Consider the following 18,946-nt stretch of genomic DNA (forward strand, 5'->3'; position numbering starts at 1 on the left):
ATCCTGCTGGGAGGAGCAGACTTCTTTGTTGCCATAGTGTCATACCTCCTAGAGACAGCAGCATACACCCCCAATGGAGCAGATAGAGAAAATTAGTTTCTCCCCATTCCTGATTATAACACTGCGCATGACTGTGCATACCGTGATGCACTAGAACATATCCTTCTTTCATCCCTTCAGAAGTGGTCCTGTTGGAAGTAAGTCTCCATATGGATTCGTTCTGTTTTTCTTTGCAGCCTTAGTTTGTTGCATCATGTTCTCGAAATATAAATTATATTAATTCATGTTACCAGCAAACTATATATGAAGTATGTTATTATCACCCTACTCCCATAACTTATTTTACAATTCTTGTTATTTCTCTTTTCAGGTCTGGAAATCCAGGATATTACACCTTTCTCCACTTCATCCAGGTAAGTATTTAGAATTACAGTGTGTAATAATCTCCATATTATAATTCAGGTTGTATTTTCCTCATAATATTTACCCTAGTCCAATTGCTAGTATCCAGTATGATGTAAAATTGGGGCTGACTAGGCAACATTTATTACTCACTACATCGAGCCTATGCAATAAGATATTACCTTCTAAAGCTCACAAAGGACTAAATGACGGTTTTTATTTCGTGGCATTTATTTAAATTGACAGAAAATAATGCAATAGATGGAGGTGAAATGGACTAAAAGACTCACACAGTTGCGGAAATGGAGCACTGGGAGTTCCTACTGAGCAATATGGAGATGTTGAATTTGGAGTTGAGAGGTAATATCTTATTGGATAGGCTGGATATAGTGAGTAATAAACGTTAGCGAAATGGAAGATAGTCAGCTACACCTTTCCTTGCGCTCGGCAATCTCCTCAGAGATATGAAGAAAAGAAAGCAGGAGCCAGCGCACAGTCTTCAGATTTATTCAAGAGGTATACAAAGGTAACAGGACAGTACACATACCGGCACTCCGGATAGGATGTAACATCCTATCCGGAGTGCCGGTATGTGTACTATCCTGTTACCTTTGTATACCTCTTGAATAAATCTGAAGACTGTGCGCTGGCTCCTGCTTTCTTTTCTTAGTAATAAACGTTGCCTAGTCAGCCACAATTTTACATCATACTGGATACTAGCCCTAGGACTAGGGTAAATATTATGAGGAAAATACAACCTGAATTTTAATATGGAGATAATTACACACTGTAATTATAAATACTTACCGGGATGAAGTGGAGAAAGGTGTAATATCCTGGATTTCCAGACCTGAAAAGAGAAATAACAAGAATTGTAAAATAAGTTATGGGAGTAGGGTGATAATAATCACATACTTCATATATATATAGTTTGCTGGTAACATCTGAATGAATATAATTTATATTTTGAGAACATTATGCAACAAACTAAGGCTGCAAAGAAAAACAGAACAAATATAAGATACGCAGTGTTATAATCAGGACTGGGGAGAAACTACGTTTTCGCGCACAGAGACCTGCGCAGTGACAGCGAATGCAGTAAGATCTCCCGCATTTACAGACAGAGGAAATGAGCCCTCCCTCGTTCACATAGTGATTGGCTGAAATCCCTGATGTTGGAGAGGTAGAGAGAAACATCCATCATACAGGGAGACATCTCTATACGCTAAATCGGATATACTGACATCAGAATGGCTGAACAAATCAGGAACTTTCACAATGACGTCACCGGGGGAGGTTTTAAAAACCCCAGTCAGCGACTTCAGCGTTCAGTCCCGGACCTCTTCATAAAGGGACAGACGTGGCGAACCTGTCGAGGGGGACCTGAACATTACGTTTTTAATAACCAGGATAGCCAGGCATGTCCTAGCGGACTGCAGATGCTAGTGATCAAAATGAAATACAGTCATACCTAACAGACCGGTTGGTCTGGGAGAGTTTAATTATACATTACTGTATGGTACTTTAAGGCTATACCTGTGCTTTTAAAACTCTGCTTTTAAAACTCACCTGGTGTGTGAGTTAATAAAGCATACAGATTTTAAGTGGTGTGGGAAATAAAGGTTTTTTTTGGACAACCCATCAGTTGGTCTATGAGTTAAAATAGTATACCACTGGGTCTTTTCAATGGGAATCTGTACCCCAAGCTAAACATGTCAGGGAAGAGATCCACCAAACAGTAAGGCTAATTCTCTGCAAACGTACAGACAAATGAGTTTTACATCTCACACTTACTGTGCCCTGACGATTGAAGAGCAATCGATGTAACAGTCGTAATTCTTCACATCTCTTTTTCTTTATAAAGTATTGTACTCTTTCAATATCATACAGCTTTTCCCCCTTTCCTAAAAAAGCAATGTTATAAGAATAATTAAAAAAAAAAAAACTTCTCCATCCAACACATTGTTGTAGCAGTCATTTTTGTAGCTGTCAGATTCTAAAACTTTTACATGTTGTACATCTTGGCAAAACATTAACATTTCTTATATAAGTAAAGTAGATTTCCTTTTTATAGAAATCATGGCTTTGTCCAAGCTGAAGCACAGGCATAGACAAAGTCCATTAAGTGAGGGTGGGTAGCACTTCTCTGTGCTCTCCGTTTGCACAGAGGAGTCCCATCAGCCGAGAGAAAGAGAGAGAGAAAGAGAGAGAGAAAGAGAGAGAGAAAGAGAGAGAAAGAAAGAAAGAGAGAAAGAAAGAAAGAGAAAGAAAAAGAGAGAGAAAGAAAGAGAGAGAAAGAGAAAGAAAGAGAGAAAGAAAGAGAGAAAGAGAGAGAGAAAGAGAAGAGAGAAAGAGAAGAGAGAAAGAGAAGCGAGAAAGAGAAGCGAGAAAGAGAAGCGAGAAAGAGAAGCGAGAAAGAGAAGCGAGAAAGAGAAGCGAGAAAGAGAAGCGAGAAAGAGAAGCGAGAAAGAGAAGCGAGAAAGAGAAGCGAGAAAGAGAAGCGAGAAAGAGAAGCGAGAAAGAGAAGCGAGAAAGAGAAGAGAGAAAGAGAGAAAGAGAAAGAGAGAAAGAGAAAGAGAGAAAGAGAGAGAAAGAGAAAACAGAGGAGTCCCATCACCATTGCGCAGAAGAAATGCAGTAAAGAAGCCACAGCAATGCAACCTCTTCAGCCTTATCCACACTTGTGGCTATACATGCAAATATGCTGCAGAATTTCCACCAAAATTCTGCAGCGAACTGGTGCTGTGTAAATGCACCCTAGGAGAATAAATATTCTATGTAAAATACAAGGGTTTGGTAGATGTAATGTACCAGAGTTTAACAAAAAGGAGATTTTTTTATGCTTACCGTAAAATATCTCTCTCGAAGGATTCATTGGGGGACACAGACCATGGGTGTATGCTGCTGTCACTAGGAGGCTTGACACTATGGCAACAAGAAAAGTCAGCTCCTCCCAGCAGGGTATACCCGCACACAGGCACCTGAGGTAATCAGTTTTAGTCCCAGAGCAATAGGAGGAGAAGACCGACAGGTCAAGAAAAAAAACCACAAACTGTCCGAGCAATCAGAAGAAAAGGCAACTGAACACACCTTCAGACAGATAACTGAAATATGAATACCAGAAAAAAGGGTGGGAGCTGTTTCCCCCAATGGATCCTCCGAGGAAGAGATTTTACGGTAACAATAAAAAAATCTCCTTTTCTCTATCGGCTCCATTGGGGGACACAGACCATGGGATGTACCAAAGCCATCCCTTGGGTGGGTAAGGAATCAGACAGGTGGACGGTTGGACCACTGCCGTCTGCAACATCTTACAGCCCAGAGTAGCATCAACTGATGCGAAGGTATGAATCTGGTAGCACCTTGAGAAAGAGTGCAAAGACGACCACGTGGACGTGGACCCAAGTCGTGGGTATTGATGCAAAATAATTTATTCTTACAGCATAAGAAATCAAAGAAAATAATAAATAAATATAAAAGCAAGACGCGTTTCGGGAGTCACAGCTCCCTTTTTCAATTGCAGGTGGTTGCTGTATGGTAAGGTGACAGGTATACGTGTTTAAATACATGAAAGAATGGCGCCAAAACCAGGTGAGCTGGTGACGTCATGTGGGGTAGATGCAGGGGCCAGGTTAGGGCCGGGCATTAAAGACCTACATAATAAAACTCAGTGAAGGGGCATGAAAACCACATAAAACATTTTTAAAAAATTACAAAAAAAAAAAAAAAACATTGGTATAGTCTTTTACAGGAGTATTTGGATGTTCAAACTGAACCGCGAGAAAATGTCCGTGGTGGCGACAAATCAGGAAGCTGCCGGCGTCCATGGGACCAATCAGGAAGCAGTAGGAGGAGGATGTCATCACTGTGCAGGGTTGCCGCTGTGGGGAATGAATGGAGACAAGCCTCTTGAAGCCGATTGGCCGCTTGCTGCGAGAGGTGAAGGGATGGCCAATCTGCTTCAAGAGGCTCGTCTCCATTCATTCCCCACAGCGGCAACCCTGCACAGCGATGAAAGCCTCCTCCTACTGCTTCCCGATTGGTCCCACGGACGCCGGCAGCTTCCTGATTTGTCGCCACCACGGACATTTTCTCGCGGCACAGGAGACCTGATATAGGAGGTCTGGACGATAGGGAAGGTGCAGAGGTTAGTTCAGGAGCATGAACACGACGAAGTACCACGCCCGTCGGGGCCAGTCTGGGCCACGAGAATGGCAGGAACGCCCTTTGCTGAGAGTTTCCTCAGGACCCCAAAAAGAGAGGAAGGGGAGGAAACAGATACTTTAGGGCAAAGCCCGACCAAGAGAGAGAGAGAAACGCTTGGTTGTGGCGGGACGTGCAGAGGTCCACGCCTGGAGCGCTCCAGAGGTTGCAGATCACTGAAAACACCTCCGGATGTCGGGACCACTCGCCTTAGACGGCTGAGGACCGGCTGAGAAAGACCACATCCCAGAGATGCCCGGAATGAAGAGCGCTGAGATGGCCGGAAATCTGAGTTCCGCCCAGAAGGGAATTTCCCAAGAAGCAAGCAAAGAAAGGATTTCTTTAGGCCCCAACATGTTGAAGGGGAAAAGGGCTTCTCGAGGGACCAAGGCCCCAGACCGGCCGGTCCTTGAAAACACCTCCCCAGCGAGACAGACTGGCAGGGAGGGGCAGGAAGGAGCGCCCCCGAAAAAGCAGGGGGGAACGAAGCCACCATAGAAGGGACCGACAAGACTGTCGAGAGAGAACGATCTTGCGGTTGAGAGACAATGGAGACCTGTCCCACCGGAAGATAATCACCAGTTGAAGAGGTCGGTGAGGAAACTGGGCAAATGGCACGGCCGCCGCTAACCGACCCAGGACATACATGCAAAAGAGAAAGGAAACTGGAGCAGGGTGCCGAAGACATCAGACTCTTGATAAGAGAGAATCAGCCGACTGGTTGTCTGAGTCGAAGCGGGCAGAGGCCGCGTCGAACTGGAGCCCCAGGAGAGCGGTTGGACTTTTCCCGATTGACCATCCAACCGAAGTGAGACAAGGTCTGGAGGTTGAAACTAAGACTCTCCAGGATCTGGGCCCTGGCTGGAGCTCTGATCAGGAGGTCGTCCAAGTAAGGATTCACTGAAAAAACTGTTGTCCGTAAAAGGGCTATCACAGGCACCAGGACTTTGGTAAAGGTCCGTGGAGAAGTGGTCAGACCGAAATGGAGAGCCACAATAGAAAAGGACCGTCCGACACTGCAAAGAGCAGGTACCGCTGATGACCGGAACAATGAGATGTGGAGGCAGGCATCCTTGATGTCCACCGAGGAACGAAAATTCCCCAAGTCAACACCTAACGGAGAGACTCCATTCGGGATGGGAAAGCAGAAGATGCTGGCTGAGATACTCGAGAACCAAAGATTGGGCGAACAGAAACTCCTTTCTTGGGGACCATGAAGAGGTTGGATTAAACCTCGAAAAAGTTCCGCTGAAAGAACCGGGACAATTACTCCCTGGATAAAAAAAAAGTGCTGGATCCTGAATGTGTGTCTTCCAGGCGTCCCAGAAGAGTAAGAGGCGACCAACCACCCAAGAAAGGTCGGCGGGTGGGGGGCGACCCTTCAGACCAAGGAAGGCCTACAGGTCTCTAATGGGGCCGCAAAACAGCTGGAACGGACAGCCGACCTCAGGGAGGGACAGGCACGTGAAGGCGCCCGGCTGGACCCTTTGTTGGTACCCTTTGGTGGCACCAAAGGCCTGCAGAACCCGAAGGAGGACTTACGACGGAAAGCGGTTCTGTGAGCCTTATCCAGTGGTAACAAATAACTCTTTTCCGCCCGTCGCCTCACTTCCTGAAGGCGGCGTCCACATTCCAGGCTTTAAGCCACATGGAGGGACGGTGGCTACCAGGTAGCTTGTGGCAAAGGCAGCAGTGGCTGCGCATGGAAGCATAACACAGAAAATCTCCAGCTGTGGAGCATCGGAGAGCTAGATTAAATAAATCCTCCAGAGGGATTTTGAAGACTACCCTGGCGGAGATGGGAGACCATACTGAAAGGGCCCTTGACCCCCAGGCCAAAGCAAAAGCAGGAAGATCCTGCTGTCTCAAAGGCAAAGTTTGCCAAAGTCTCCACCTTCATGTCCACTGGATCCTTGAAGGCGGCCGCATCAGCCAACGGCCAGGTAGGTGCCTTAGAGAGGCGGGAGACCGTCAGATCCACAGTTGGAGAGGAGGTCCACCGAGCAATGAGGTCCTTGGCGAAGGGATACCGTGCTTGAACCTTCTTCGTTTCCTGAAAATTCTTGTCAGGGTGCCTCCAGGAGGATACCAGCAGGGCGTAAAATTCAGCATGAGAGCTGAAGGTCTTGGGTGCCGGTCGGGCACGAAAAAAGGAGACTTCTGGAGCCACATCCGAAGTTCCTGGGTCCATTAGCTGTAAGGTGTCTCTTATGGCCGAAACCAATGAGGGCACCATGTCCAACATATCCGTGCGGTCCTCTTCTTGTCCGCTGGTGAACCAGAGTCCAAAGCGGAAACTTCATCCACAAGTTCTCCAGGTGAATGGGAACGTGTGAGGCGGCCCTGGAAGAGAGAGAGTCTGACCTGGTACGTGGGTCTGGAAAGCCAGAGCGGCAACCATGGGAGCGTCCTCTAGGGGAGTGACGCTTTCTACAAGCTGGAGTAACGGGGCGATGCCTGTGAGGGGAGCGCCCGTGCCTGCCAGGCAGTGTAGGGAGGACCTCTCCAAGGCAGTCACCACAGAACGGGAGACCTGAGCCAAGTCGGATATAGACTGGGAGAGGGAGGAAACCCAGGCTGGAGGGGCAGCCGAACCCACCGGGTTCAGTAGAACCAGAAATTTTTGAGTTACAGCTTTACAAGAGTAATAAGTAACTAAGGGCTAGTTATCTGTTGGGAGAAAGGAACAGTTCTGGGCATGGACCACATCTCTCAATTCTCTCCCTAAGGCAGCTGCTGTGGGTAGCATTTTTGCCCATTGAGAACTGTGGCTGACGAAGAAGAGGGGGCTGTGCTAAACACAAGGGCTCTGTGATTGGCCCTGCAATAACCCCCTATGCGCGCACACAGCGATGATTGGGGTGCAGTTCGCGCCCCTATGCAGGCTTCGGCGGCCAACGCGCACCGGCACGCCGAAGTAATATACAGCCCGGTCCCTAATGGCGAGACACTGTCGGCGGGCGAAACACTGTCGGCAGCCGCGCTGCCAAAACTAAAGTAAGAACGGCGCCGAGCGCCTGCAATGAAAGATATGCAGCCCGGTCCCTAATTGTGCCCGCTCCCGGCCCCGAGCGCATATGCGTCAGCGGGGGAAGGGAGGGAGTGGGCGAGATGTCGGCAGCTGCGCTGCCAAAACGAAAGTAAGAAAGGGCGCCGAGCGCCCGTAAAGAAAGATATGCGCCGCGGCTGCCTCTTGCAGCCGCGGTAATACTGTAAAACACCACACACAATAAACATACATGTGCCTGCTCAGCCTCAGATATATTAAAAGAACCCCCAATAAAGGAAAGGAGGGAAATCCCTCCTGGCCAGCCCCAACAGTCCCCATATAGAAGAGTGGGCCAAAAACTGGAGGTCTCCAGATGTTGAAAGTCCTCCCTAAAGAAAACAAGGGGAAAATACTCACCTTTATCAGAAGAACTTACCTCATGAATTCTTCCCAATGAAGTCTTCAGCCAGCTTTTGTCACCTGCATCATGCCGGGCTACCATGTGTGAGCGAGGCGAGCAGGGAGGTAGGGGGACCTGGACCCATGAGGTACAACCCCAGGCGCTGAGCGTTGGCGAGAGGGGGTTAACAGTACATAAACGCGATGTCTGTGCCCCCTCAATCGCAATGGGGAAACAGTGAGCCGCAGTTCCCGAGTCCCCACCTGAAAACCAGAAAAAAAAAAATGTCTCCTAACGTCTCCTAATCCTAGGAAAATAAAAAATATGAGACCTGGTTTGGGGAGAACTCCAGATCATGTCCACCTCCTTAAGACACTAAGCTAAAACTGATTACGTCAGGTGCCTGTGGGTGGGTATACCCTGCTGGGAGGAGCAGACTTTTCTTTCTTGTTGCCATAGTGTCAAGCCTCCTAGTGACAGCAGCATACACCCATGGTCTGTGTCGCCCTATGGAGCAGATAGAGAAAAAAATTTTGGCATGACTTCAGGACATCAAGAGTATTAATCAGTTGGGGGCATGGGTGTCTAAGCGAGATGGCACAATGGAATTGCATTGAAGTGGACAAAGATTGATAGAATGAACTTTGGTTCACAACCCCTTGACAGCCAATTCTCAAAAAAATGATACCCCCATATTAGAGACCTTTTGTAATGATTATAGTATAATTCATATCCTTTACTTTCCTCTATATTAGGCCCCATGTTCCTCTCCCTATCTCCCCAGTCCCCCGATTTACAGGTGACTTCTTTAACCGGAGTGGCTTACTTTTTTTCACTATCTGGCCTAGACCGCCATTAAGATTTCTCCCATACTAGACTTCTCCACAGAACCCGCCAAACAAACATTTTAGGCTTCTTTCTGCAGTACAATACCCACCTATTTACAAACTCCCCATGTTTATTGTCACATACATAGTACCAGCTTTGCATCCTCAAATATAGCAGTAGGCCCCCAAACTGCCCCATATTTAGTTGTAGGCCGCCATACTGTCCTGCTTTGGTGCTCCGCTGCTCCTCTGGTCTGGGGACTTATTGCTATGGGTCATAGTAGTAGGTCCCCGGTCTGCAGGGGCAGTGGAGCAACAAAGCTGATGGTAGTTACTGCCCACAGCAGCCCAGTGCCCACGCTTCCACTTTGCTGTCCTCCTGCTCTGTTCCTTGGTGCAGTGACGTCAGCCTGCCATTTCTTTCAAAGTGGTCCAGACAAGTAACCAGTGGCTGCAATTACTGATTTTTTTTCTTCAAGTACCCCCTAGAGAACTTCCAAGTACCCCCCTGGGGGTACTTGTACCCCAGGTTAAGGACCACTGGCATAGACTTCTCCCAGCTGGTTATAAAAAATTATAAACCAAGTGCTTGCAACATGTGGGGGAATAAAAGCTTTATTTGGGGATTTTTGCTGGGAGGAGAGGCAAAAAACTTGCACAAATTTTATTGGACGAAAAAAATAAGGGATGTGCCTTAGCAAAAAGCAGATGTAACTTTGGTATATAAAAAGGGGCATGCGCCACTTAAAAGGTAGTCTAAAACTTGGTCTAAGGCAGTTATTGTTTATCTTCCTCTAAAATTGATACTACATTTTTAAAGGGATGAACATCTCTTAATATGTTGCATGTGTACAACGGAATGAAATTGACACCAGCTATGGCGTACAGTAAATTTCAGGTATAAATTTATGCAATTTTTCTGGTGCAAATTTTAGTAAATTTGCTAAACCAAGAGCCTCCTCTGCCTTCAACAATTTCTAAAACAGGGCAGTACATGATAGGGTGTTAGTTACAAATTTTGGGGCAAAAATACAGCACTTGCACAAATCAATATAGTACACCAGGAAACTGGTGTCAAAAAGACTAAGTGTTTCTCTGTATGTTTCTCTCATGTCAGTAAGCTGTGGCTTGTCAAACTAAATAGGTTTGTATGTTTCCCTGGGTTTTCCCTGGGGACTCTACTGTACTCCCATGTTCCAAAAACAACTTGATCGGTTTCTTTGGAATTTAGACTATGAGCCCCAATGGGAAGGGAGATTTATGTGAATGAGGACCATGTCTGTACAGAGATAAACTAAAAATAAATAAAATAAATAATGTTTTTCATGGTCAACTACAACCAATAACATCTCTGAACAGTAGAAAATAATATGTACACAAGAAGCAGTATACATTATTTTAAATTTAAATAAGGAAACACGGTCATTACCTTCAGTTACGGTTGGTTCTTTTTTCACAACGGACACTTCAAAGCACAATCTCTCCACTTTCTTCTTTTCTCTTTTACCCTCTACAATAAGGCTCTTTTCTAGGTAAATAAAAATCATTGTATTATTTATAACACTCAGGCCAGATTTTAGCTGCAAGTCAATAGTGAACTGTAAAATGCCAGATCCACTTGGCATTTTTCATTTTGGCATTTTTTTATCCTTAGGGCGTTTTTTCAGCTCATTTGGGCTCAGAGGCTGGTTTTCAAAAACGACCTCAAATTCAGAGTATGGCAAGAAAAACGCCATGAGGGTTTTAACTTTGGCGTTTTTTGCAGGCAGTTTTTATTATTTTTTGGACATTAGCGATCCAAAAAAAGTGGAGATACTTTTTTTTTTTAATTAAGTAGGTTACCAAGAGGGGGAAAAAAAACAATAATTATGATGGAAAAAATTGTATTTAACGAAATTTATATTTTTTAGAACAAAATTTTTATTAATTTTTAAACAGGGATCAATTTGTGTGGGCAAGCATAAAACAAAATCTCTCTGTAGAAAGGAGCAATTAAAAAAATATATTTTTTATAATTAATTTTGTAAAACTTTATTAGTAATGTATTTTACTTGTGTTTTTTTCTTTTTTTAGGTAGTACTACTCCAAGCATATAACAGACTGTTCCATGATGTGAGTAGTAGTACCTGTAATAATAGATCGCAGCCGGTGTCACTTCTGACAACCGCAGCGATCCTCTGGTATAAGTTATCGAGGTGGGCGGCAGCCGCACTTGTCTGGTCCACTGCCTGGCACTTTACTCCGCTGTGATGTGAAGTTCTCTTCACAGATTCATATTTCCCGCTGAGAGCTGTGATTGGCTGGATTGTGTTGGCCACTCACAGCTCTCAGCGGCACATATGAGTCTATCACAGCGGAGTATAATGCTGGCAGGGGAGCAGACAAAAGCAGCTGCCACCCGCTTCTATAGCTTATACCAGAGGCTCGCAGCGGGTATCAGGAGTGACACCCGCTGTGATCTGACCTTAAAGGGAACCAATCATCAGATTTTACCCTGTATAACGCTTGGCAAAGCGTTATATAGGGTAAAATCTTTATTTTCACCATTCCCGGGGGACGCTCCTGCCCCCAGGGATGGTGAAGATATGAAGTTATAAACTAGTCACCGCCGCCGCCGTAAGTAGTCACCTGGGTGGGGAGATCTTCTCCACTACTCCCGTTCTTCGGCCGGGAGAGACGCCCCCTCCGCTTGATTGATGGGCCGCGTCATCACTCTGCTCCGTCTGTTCAGTGAGCGGAACAATGACGCGGCCCATCAATCAAGCGGAGGGGGCGTCGCTCCCGGCCGAAGAACGGGAGTAGATGAGAAGAGCTCCCCGCCCAGGTGACTACTTACGGCGGCGGTGACTAGTTTATAACTTCATATCTTCCCCATCCCTGGGGGCAGGAGCATCCCCCGGGAATGGTGAAAATAAAGATTTTACCCTATATAACGCTTTGACAAGCGTTATATAGGGTAAAATCTGATGATTGGTTCCCTTTAACTGCAGGCACTACTACTCCCAACATGGAGTACACTGCTCCATGCTGGGAGCTGTAGTACCTGTATTAATAGACAGGTCGCAATGAGTAACTGTGGATTTAAATTATTCACTAAAGAAAATTAAGAAAAAGAAGTTTATTATGTGTTGCGTTCAGTTCTTTATACATATGTTGATTTGGTGAGTGAAAAGCCCTCACAGTAAACGCTAAATACAGACCAAGGTGTGAATAGGTGCCTTATATTCATTTTATATTGTTGGACATTACAGTGCTCTTACCCCCTAGCACCTAAGTACCGTTATTGTGAACTTTGGACATTTCCTTAATTAAGGTTGAACATGTCCTTTGATGCAATCTCTAAAATTACTGACAAAAATGCAGACACATTTAGTTTCACAGAAGGGGAAAGGAACAGTATACTAGCATCTGCAGAGTTAGCTGGTCTCTCAGAAAGATAATATTAAGATTGACCATGCAAAAAAGTTGCTTAAACTGAAGGAGAGAAGCCAGTTTACTCTTGCATGCTTCAACAATCACAGAGTACTTGAAAGTACAGCGAATCCCTCGGGGTCTGAGAAGTTCATTAACACCTGCACTACACATTGTTGACCACGATTACCAACAGAAGTGGTATGCACTTTGTAATAGTCATTCCCTAGATCTCATGTGCCTGACAGTGCAACACCTCCAGACAGCTATGCAAGGGCTTCAGGGCTTCAAAGCTTTAGAGAAAGATTTCAAAAAGATATCAACCCTTGATGTGGTGGAAAAAACTCAAAAAGAACTAGAAGAAACAATTTCTAAACTAAGGTCTTTAACCCCTTAAGGACAATGGACGTACTCCTACGCCCCCGTTTCCGAGTCCTTAAGGTCCGAGGACGTAGGAGTACGTCCTGTCCATTCCCGCCCCCCCAGCCGCTAGCCGGAGGGGAGCCAGTGCCCGATGCCTGCTGAAATCGTTCAGCAGGCATCGCGGCATATCGCCCAGGGGGGGTCATTATGCCCCCCCCATGTCGGCGATGGCCGCAGATTGCTGGACAATTCGGGTCAATCGGGTCTCTAGTGACCCGGTATTACTGGCTGATCGGGGCAGTCAGAGACGGCCCCGATCAGCCATAGCCAGCAGGGGTGAGGTGGCACTGGTGCCACCTCACAATCGCCCCGATTCATCGGCCGGTTTACCGGCCGACCAATCAAGGAGCCTGCTGCGGGGGTCACTCCCGCAACCCGCTCAGCCCCTGTTCCGGAGGACGTGAGCGGGATGTGCACCCCAGGTGCTGGGGACCCCGATCCCCGGCGTTAATGTTGGGATCGGGGCCCCAGGAGCAGCGGCGGCGAGGGACTGACCTGATGCGGCGTGGAGCAGCAGCAGGTGGTGAGTGACAGCCTCCTGCTGTTGCTTAGCAACAGCTCCCAGCATGCAAAAAGGGCATGCTGGGAGCTGTAGTTATGCAACAGCAGGAGGCAGACCACCACAACTCCCAGCATTCCCTTATGGGCATGCTGGGACTTCTAGTTTTGCAACAGCTGGAGACACATTTTTTCTATGGAAGAGTGTACCTTCAGCTGTTTTATAACTACAACTCCCAGCTTGCACAATCAGCTAAAGTGCATGCTGGGAGTTGTAGTGGTGCATCTGCTGGTTGCATAACTACAACTCCCAGCACGTTTGTTGGCCGTCGGTGACTTCTGAGAGTTGTAGTTTTGCAACAGCTGAAGGCACACAGTTAAGTAGCAAACCAGTGTGTCTTGCATAATTACTAGGGATGTAAGAAAAAAAATCGATTCGCGCGATTATCGCGATTTTTTGTTCCGCAATACTGAATCGATTTTAAAATTCTAAGAATCGATTTTTTTAATAAATTATTATAATTAACATTTACTGTTTTTCACTCACTGAGTCACAGTCCTATTTGTCTGTCTAATTTTTTTTATAACACTTAAACTCCTGACCACTAGTTAGCAGTGTACCTGTTATCTGCTCTGTCCCACTCGCAGGCTGCTACCGCGAGACTACAGACTCAGAACAAACAGGAAGGAGAACGTACGCACTCACAGGACAACTCTCGCGGGATCTTGTTCTTTCTCAGCTAGAATAAGTTTTCCCAAGCTTTTAATAGGGAATATCGCGATATATCGAATCGCCACCCTGGTATCGCGATTCGAATCGAATCGCCAAATTATTGGCGATTCACACCCCTAATAACTACAATCCCCAGCCAAAGTAGTATGCCTCCAGCTGTTGCCTAACTACAAGACCCAGCATGCCCTTCCACTGTCTGTACGTGCTGGGGGTTGTAGCTTTTGCAACAGCTGAAGGCACACTGGTTGCAAAACACTGAGTTTGTTACCAAACTCGGTGTTTCACAACCAGTGTGCCTCCAGCTGTTGCAAAACTACAACTCCCAGCATGCACTGATAGACCGTACATGCTGGGAGTTGTAGTTTTGCAACAGCTGGATGTTTCTCCCCCCCAATGTGAATGTACAGGGTACACTCACATGGGCGGAGGTTTACAGTAAGTATCCGGCTGCAAGTTTGAGGTGCGGCAAATTTTCTGCCGCAGCTCAAACTGCAAGCGAGAAACTACTGTGAACCCCCGCCCGTGCGACCGTACCCTAAAAACACTACACTAACAAAAAAATAAAATAAAAAGTAAAAAACACTACATATACACATACCCCTACACAGCCCCCCTCCCCAATAAAAATGAAAAACGTCTGGTACGCCACTGTTTCCAAAACGGAGCCTCCAGCTGTTGCAATACAACTACTCCCAGTATTGCCAGATAGCCACTGACTGTTTAGGCATGCAGGGAGTTTTACAACAGCTGGAGGCACCCTGTTTGGGAATCACTGGCGTAGAATACCCCTATGTCCACCCCTAAGCAAGTCCCTAATTTAGGCCTCAAATGCGCATGGCACTCTCACTTTGGAGCCCTGTCGTCTTTCAAGGCAACAGTTTAGGGTCACATACGGGGTATCGTCGTACTCGGGAGAAATTGTGTTACAAATTTTGGGGGATATTTTCTGCTATTATCCTTTTTAAAAATGTTAAATTTTTTTTTTTTTTTTTTTTTTAACATATGCGAAAGTCGTGAATCACCTGTGGGGTATTAAGGTTCACTTTACCCCTTGTTACGTTCCCCGAGGGGTCTAGTTTCCAAAATGGTATGCCATGTGTTTTTTTTTTTGCTGTCCTGGCACCATAGGTGACATGCCCCCCAAAAACCATTTGTCACTCCTTCCCTTCTGAGCCCTCTACTGCGCCCGCCGAACAATTAACATAGACATATGAGGTATGTGCTTACTCGAGAGAAATTGGGTTTCAAATACAAGTAAAAATTTTCTCCTTTTTACCCCTTGCAAATTCAAAAATTGGGTCTACAAGAACATGCGAGTGTAAAAAAATGAAGATTTAGAATTTTCTCCTTCACTTTGCTGCTATTCCTGTGAAACACCTAAAGGGTTAATACACTTACTGAATGTCATTTTGAATACTTTGGGGGTGTAGTTTTTATAATGGGGTCTTTTATGGGGTATTTCTAATATGTGAAAAAAAATATTTTGTGAAAAAATTCAAAATTGCTGCTGAACTTTGAAGCTCTCTGGTGTCTTCCAAAAGTAAAAACTCATAAATTTTATGATGCAAACATAAAGTAGACATATTGTATATATGAACCAAAAGTTTCTTTTATTTTGAATATCCATTTTCCTTACAAGCAGAGAGCTTCAAAGTTAGAAAAATGCAAAATTTTCATTTTTTTCATCAAATTTGGTGATTTTTCACCAAGAAAGGATACAAGTTACCATAAAATTTTACCACTATGTTACATATAAAAAACTTAATACATTTTTTATAAATTTTTTTAATAAAATGTATTAAAAAAGTAGCAATTTTGGACTTTTTTTTTACGTTCACGCCGTTCACCGTACGGGATCATTATTTTATTTTAATAGTTCGGACATTTACGCACGCGGCGATACCAAATATGTCTATAAAATTTATTTTTTACGCTTTTTGGGGGTAAAATAGGAAAAAACTAACGTTTTACTTTATTGGGGGGAGGGGATTTTTCACTTTTTTTTTTTACACTTGAATAGTGCCCATAGGGGGACTATTCATAGCAATACCATGATTGCTAATACTGATCTGTTCTATGTATAGGACATAGAACAGATCAGTATTATCGGTCATCTTCTGCTCTGGTCTGCTCGATCTCAGACCAGAGCAGAAGACGCCGGGAGCCGGAAGGTGAGGGGACCTCCGTGCGGCGCTCTGAATGATCGGATCCCCGCAGCAGCGCTGCGGGCGATCCGATTATTCATTGAAATTGCGTACTGCCGCAGATGCCGGGATCTGTATTGATCCCGGCACCTGAGGGGTTAATGGCGGACGGCCGCGAGCGTCGACCATTGCCGGCAGGTCCCTGGCTGCGATCAGCAGCCGGGATCAGCCGCACATGACACGGGCATCGCACTGATGCCCGCGGTTATGCACAGAACGTAAATGTATGTCCTGGTGCGTTAAGTACCACCGCACCAGGACGTACATTTACGTCCTGCGTCCTTAAGGTGTAAAATGGCCTGGTCCTTAAGGGGCTAATTTTGCAAACTAAATTAAATAAATTCGAAAGAGACACTCGAGACTACCAACTGGGTCATGTATACACATGAGCTGAGGAAAGACGCAAAGCCAGAAGGGAGAGGAGGAAGAAAAATATATAAATATATATAAAAAAAATATATATAAAAAAAAAAAAAATCAACCTAGTAGCTCCAGAATATCATCAAGTGACAACTATACATCTGAAAGAGAGACCAGCTCGGTCGATAAGAACCAACCTACACAAGGACAGAGGAATAAGAAAGATTTTTTAGGAGTGTATCAAAAAGGAAAATCAGAGAAAAAAATAAAAATAAAGGTCAGGTCCAAGTAGTAGTAGAAAGGAAAACAAGGATTGCAAAAAAGAAACAGGAGCTCATGGAGGTGAACTCATAGTTAATATATCTACAATAGAATTATCTAAAAGCCAAATAGAGGTAATTGACCCCTTAAGGACCAGGCCATTTTATACCTTAAGGACCGGAGCGTTTTTTGCAATTCTGACCACTGTCACTTTAAACATTAATAACTCTGGAATGCTTTTAGTTATCATTCTGATTCAGAGATTGTTTTTTCGTGACATATTCTACTTTAACTTAGTGGTAAAATTTTATGGTAACTTGCATCCTTTCTTGGTGAAAAATCCCAAAATTTGATGAAAAAAATGAAAATTTTGCATTTTTCTAACTTTGAAGCTCTCATATTTTGAATATCCATTTTCCTTAAAAGCAATTTTTTTTGGGTTCACATATACAATATGTCTACTTTATGTTTGCATCATAAAATTTATGAGTTTTTACTTTTGGAAGACACCAGAGGGCTTCAAAGTTCAGCAGCAATTTTGAAATTTTTCACAAAATTTTCAAACTCACTATTTTTCAGGGACCAGCTCAGTTTTGAAGTGGATTTGAAGGGTCTTCATATTAGAAATACCCCATAAAAGACCCCATTATAAAAACTACACCCCCCAAAGTATTCAAAATGACATTCAGTAAGTGTATTAACCCTTTAGGTGTTTCACAGGAATAGCAGCAAAGTGAAGGAGAAAATTCAAAATCTTAATTTTTTTACACTCGCATGTTCTTGTAGACCCAATTTTTGAATTTTTGCAAGGGGTAAAAAGGAGAAAATTTTTACTTGTACTTGAAACCCAATTTCTCTCGAGTAAGCACATACCTCATATGTCTATGTTAATTGTTCGGCGGGCGCAGTAGAGGGCTCAGAAGGGAAGGAGCGACAAATGGTTTTTGGGGGGCATGCCGCATTTAGGAAGCCCCTATGGTGCCAGGACAGCAAAAAAAAAAACCACATGGCATACCATTTTGGAAACTAGACCCCTCGGGGAACATAACAAGGGGTAAAGTGAACCTTAATACCCCACAGGTGATTCACGACTTTTGCATATGTAAAAAATATATATATTTTTTTTAACCTAAAATGCTTGGTTTCCCAAAAATTTTACAATTTTAAAAAGGGTAATAGCAGAAAATACCCCCCAAAATTTGAAGCCCAATTTCTCCCGATTCAGAAAACACCCCATATGGGGGTGAAAAGTGCTCTGCTGGCGCACTACAGGTCTCAGAAGAGAAGGAGTCACATTTGGCTTTTTGAAAGCGAATTTTGCTCTGGGGGCATGCCGCATTTAGGAAGCCCCTATGGTGCCAGGACAGCAAAAAAAAAAAACACATGGCATACCATTTTGGAAACTAGACCCCCTCGGGGAACGTAACAAGGGGTAATTTGAACCTTAATACCCTACAGGTGTTTCACGACTTTTGCATATGTAAAAGAAGATATTTTTTTTTTACCTAAAATGCTTGTTTCCCCAAAAATTTTACATTTTTTAAAAGGGTAATAGCAGAAAATACCCCCCAAAATTTGTTAGGCAATTTCTCCCGAGTACGGCGATACCCCATATGTGGCCCTAAACTGTTGCCTTGAAATACGACAGGGCTCCAAAGTGAGAGCGCCATGCGCATTTGAGGCCTAAATTAGGGACTTGCATAGGGGTGGACATAGGGATATTCTACGCCAGTGATTCCCAAACAGGGTGCCTCCAGCTGTTGTAAAACTCCCAGCATGCCTAGACAGGCAATGGCTATCTGGCAATACTGGGAGTAGTTGTTTTGCAACAGCTGGAGGCTCCGTTTTGGAAACAGTGGCGTACCAGACGTTTTTCATTTTTATTGGGGAGGGGGGCTGTATAGGGGTATGTGTATATGTAGTGTTTTTTACTTTTTATTTTATTGTGTGTTAGTGTAGTGTTTTTAGGGTACAGTCGCACGGGCGGGGGGGTTCACAGTAGTTTCTCGCTGGCAGTTTGAGCTGCGGCAGAAATTTTGCCGCACCTCAAACTTGCAGCCGGATACTTACTGTAATCCTCCGCCCATGTGAGTGTACCCTGTACATTCACATTGGGGGGGGGGGGGGGAACATCCAGCTGTTGCAAAACTACAACTCCCAGCATGTACGGTCTATCAGTGCATGCTGGGAGTTGTAGTTTTGCAACAGCTGGAGGCACACTGGTTGTGAAACACA

The 18,946-nt window shown here is 44.7% G+C and overlaps 1 protein-coding gene across 10 annotated transcripts in view; it reads right to left on the reverse strand.

Annotated features, from left to right (window-relative positions):
- DEK (DEK proto-oncogene) overlaps positions 1–18,946 on the reverse strand; it is a 122,408-nt gene that overhangs the window by 48,121 nt on the left and 55,341 nt on the right. For 9 of the 10 annotated variants that reach the window (XM_056521260.1, XM_056521255.1, XM_056521253.1 and 6 more), the window contains exons 3-4: positions 10,251–10,349; positions 2,197–2,306 (exon numbers count right to left, since the gene is read on the reverse strand). In XM_056521260.1, the coding sequence (XP_056377235.1) occupies positions 2,197–2,306; positions 10,251–10,349 (209 nt within the window). Of the gene's footprint in view, positions 1–2,196; positions 2,307–10,250; positions 10,352–18,946 lie in introns of all 10 variants that reach the window. The other variant, XM_056521261.1, reaches the window with a different exon arrangement.

The sequence above is a fragment of the Hyla sarda genome, chromosome 5, assembly GCF_029499605.1.
Source record: "Hyla sarda isolate aHylSar1 chromosome 5, aHylSar1.hap1, whole genome shotgun sequence".
NCBI classification, from domain to species: Eukaryota; Metazoa; Chordata; class Amphibia; order Anura; family Hylidae; genus Hyla; species Hyla sarda.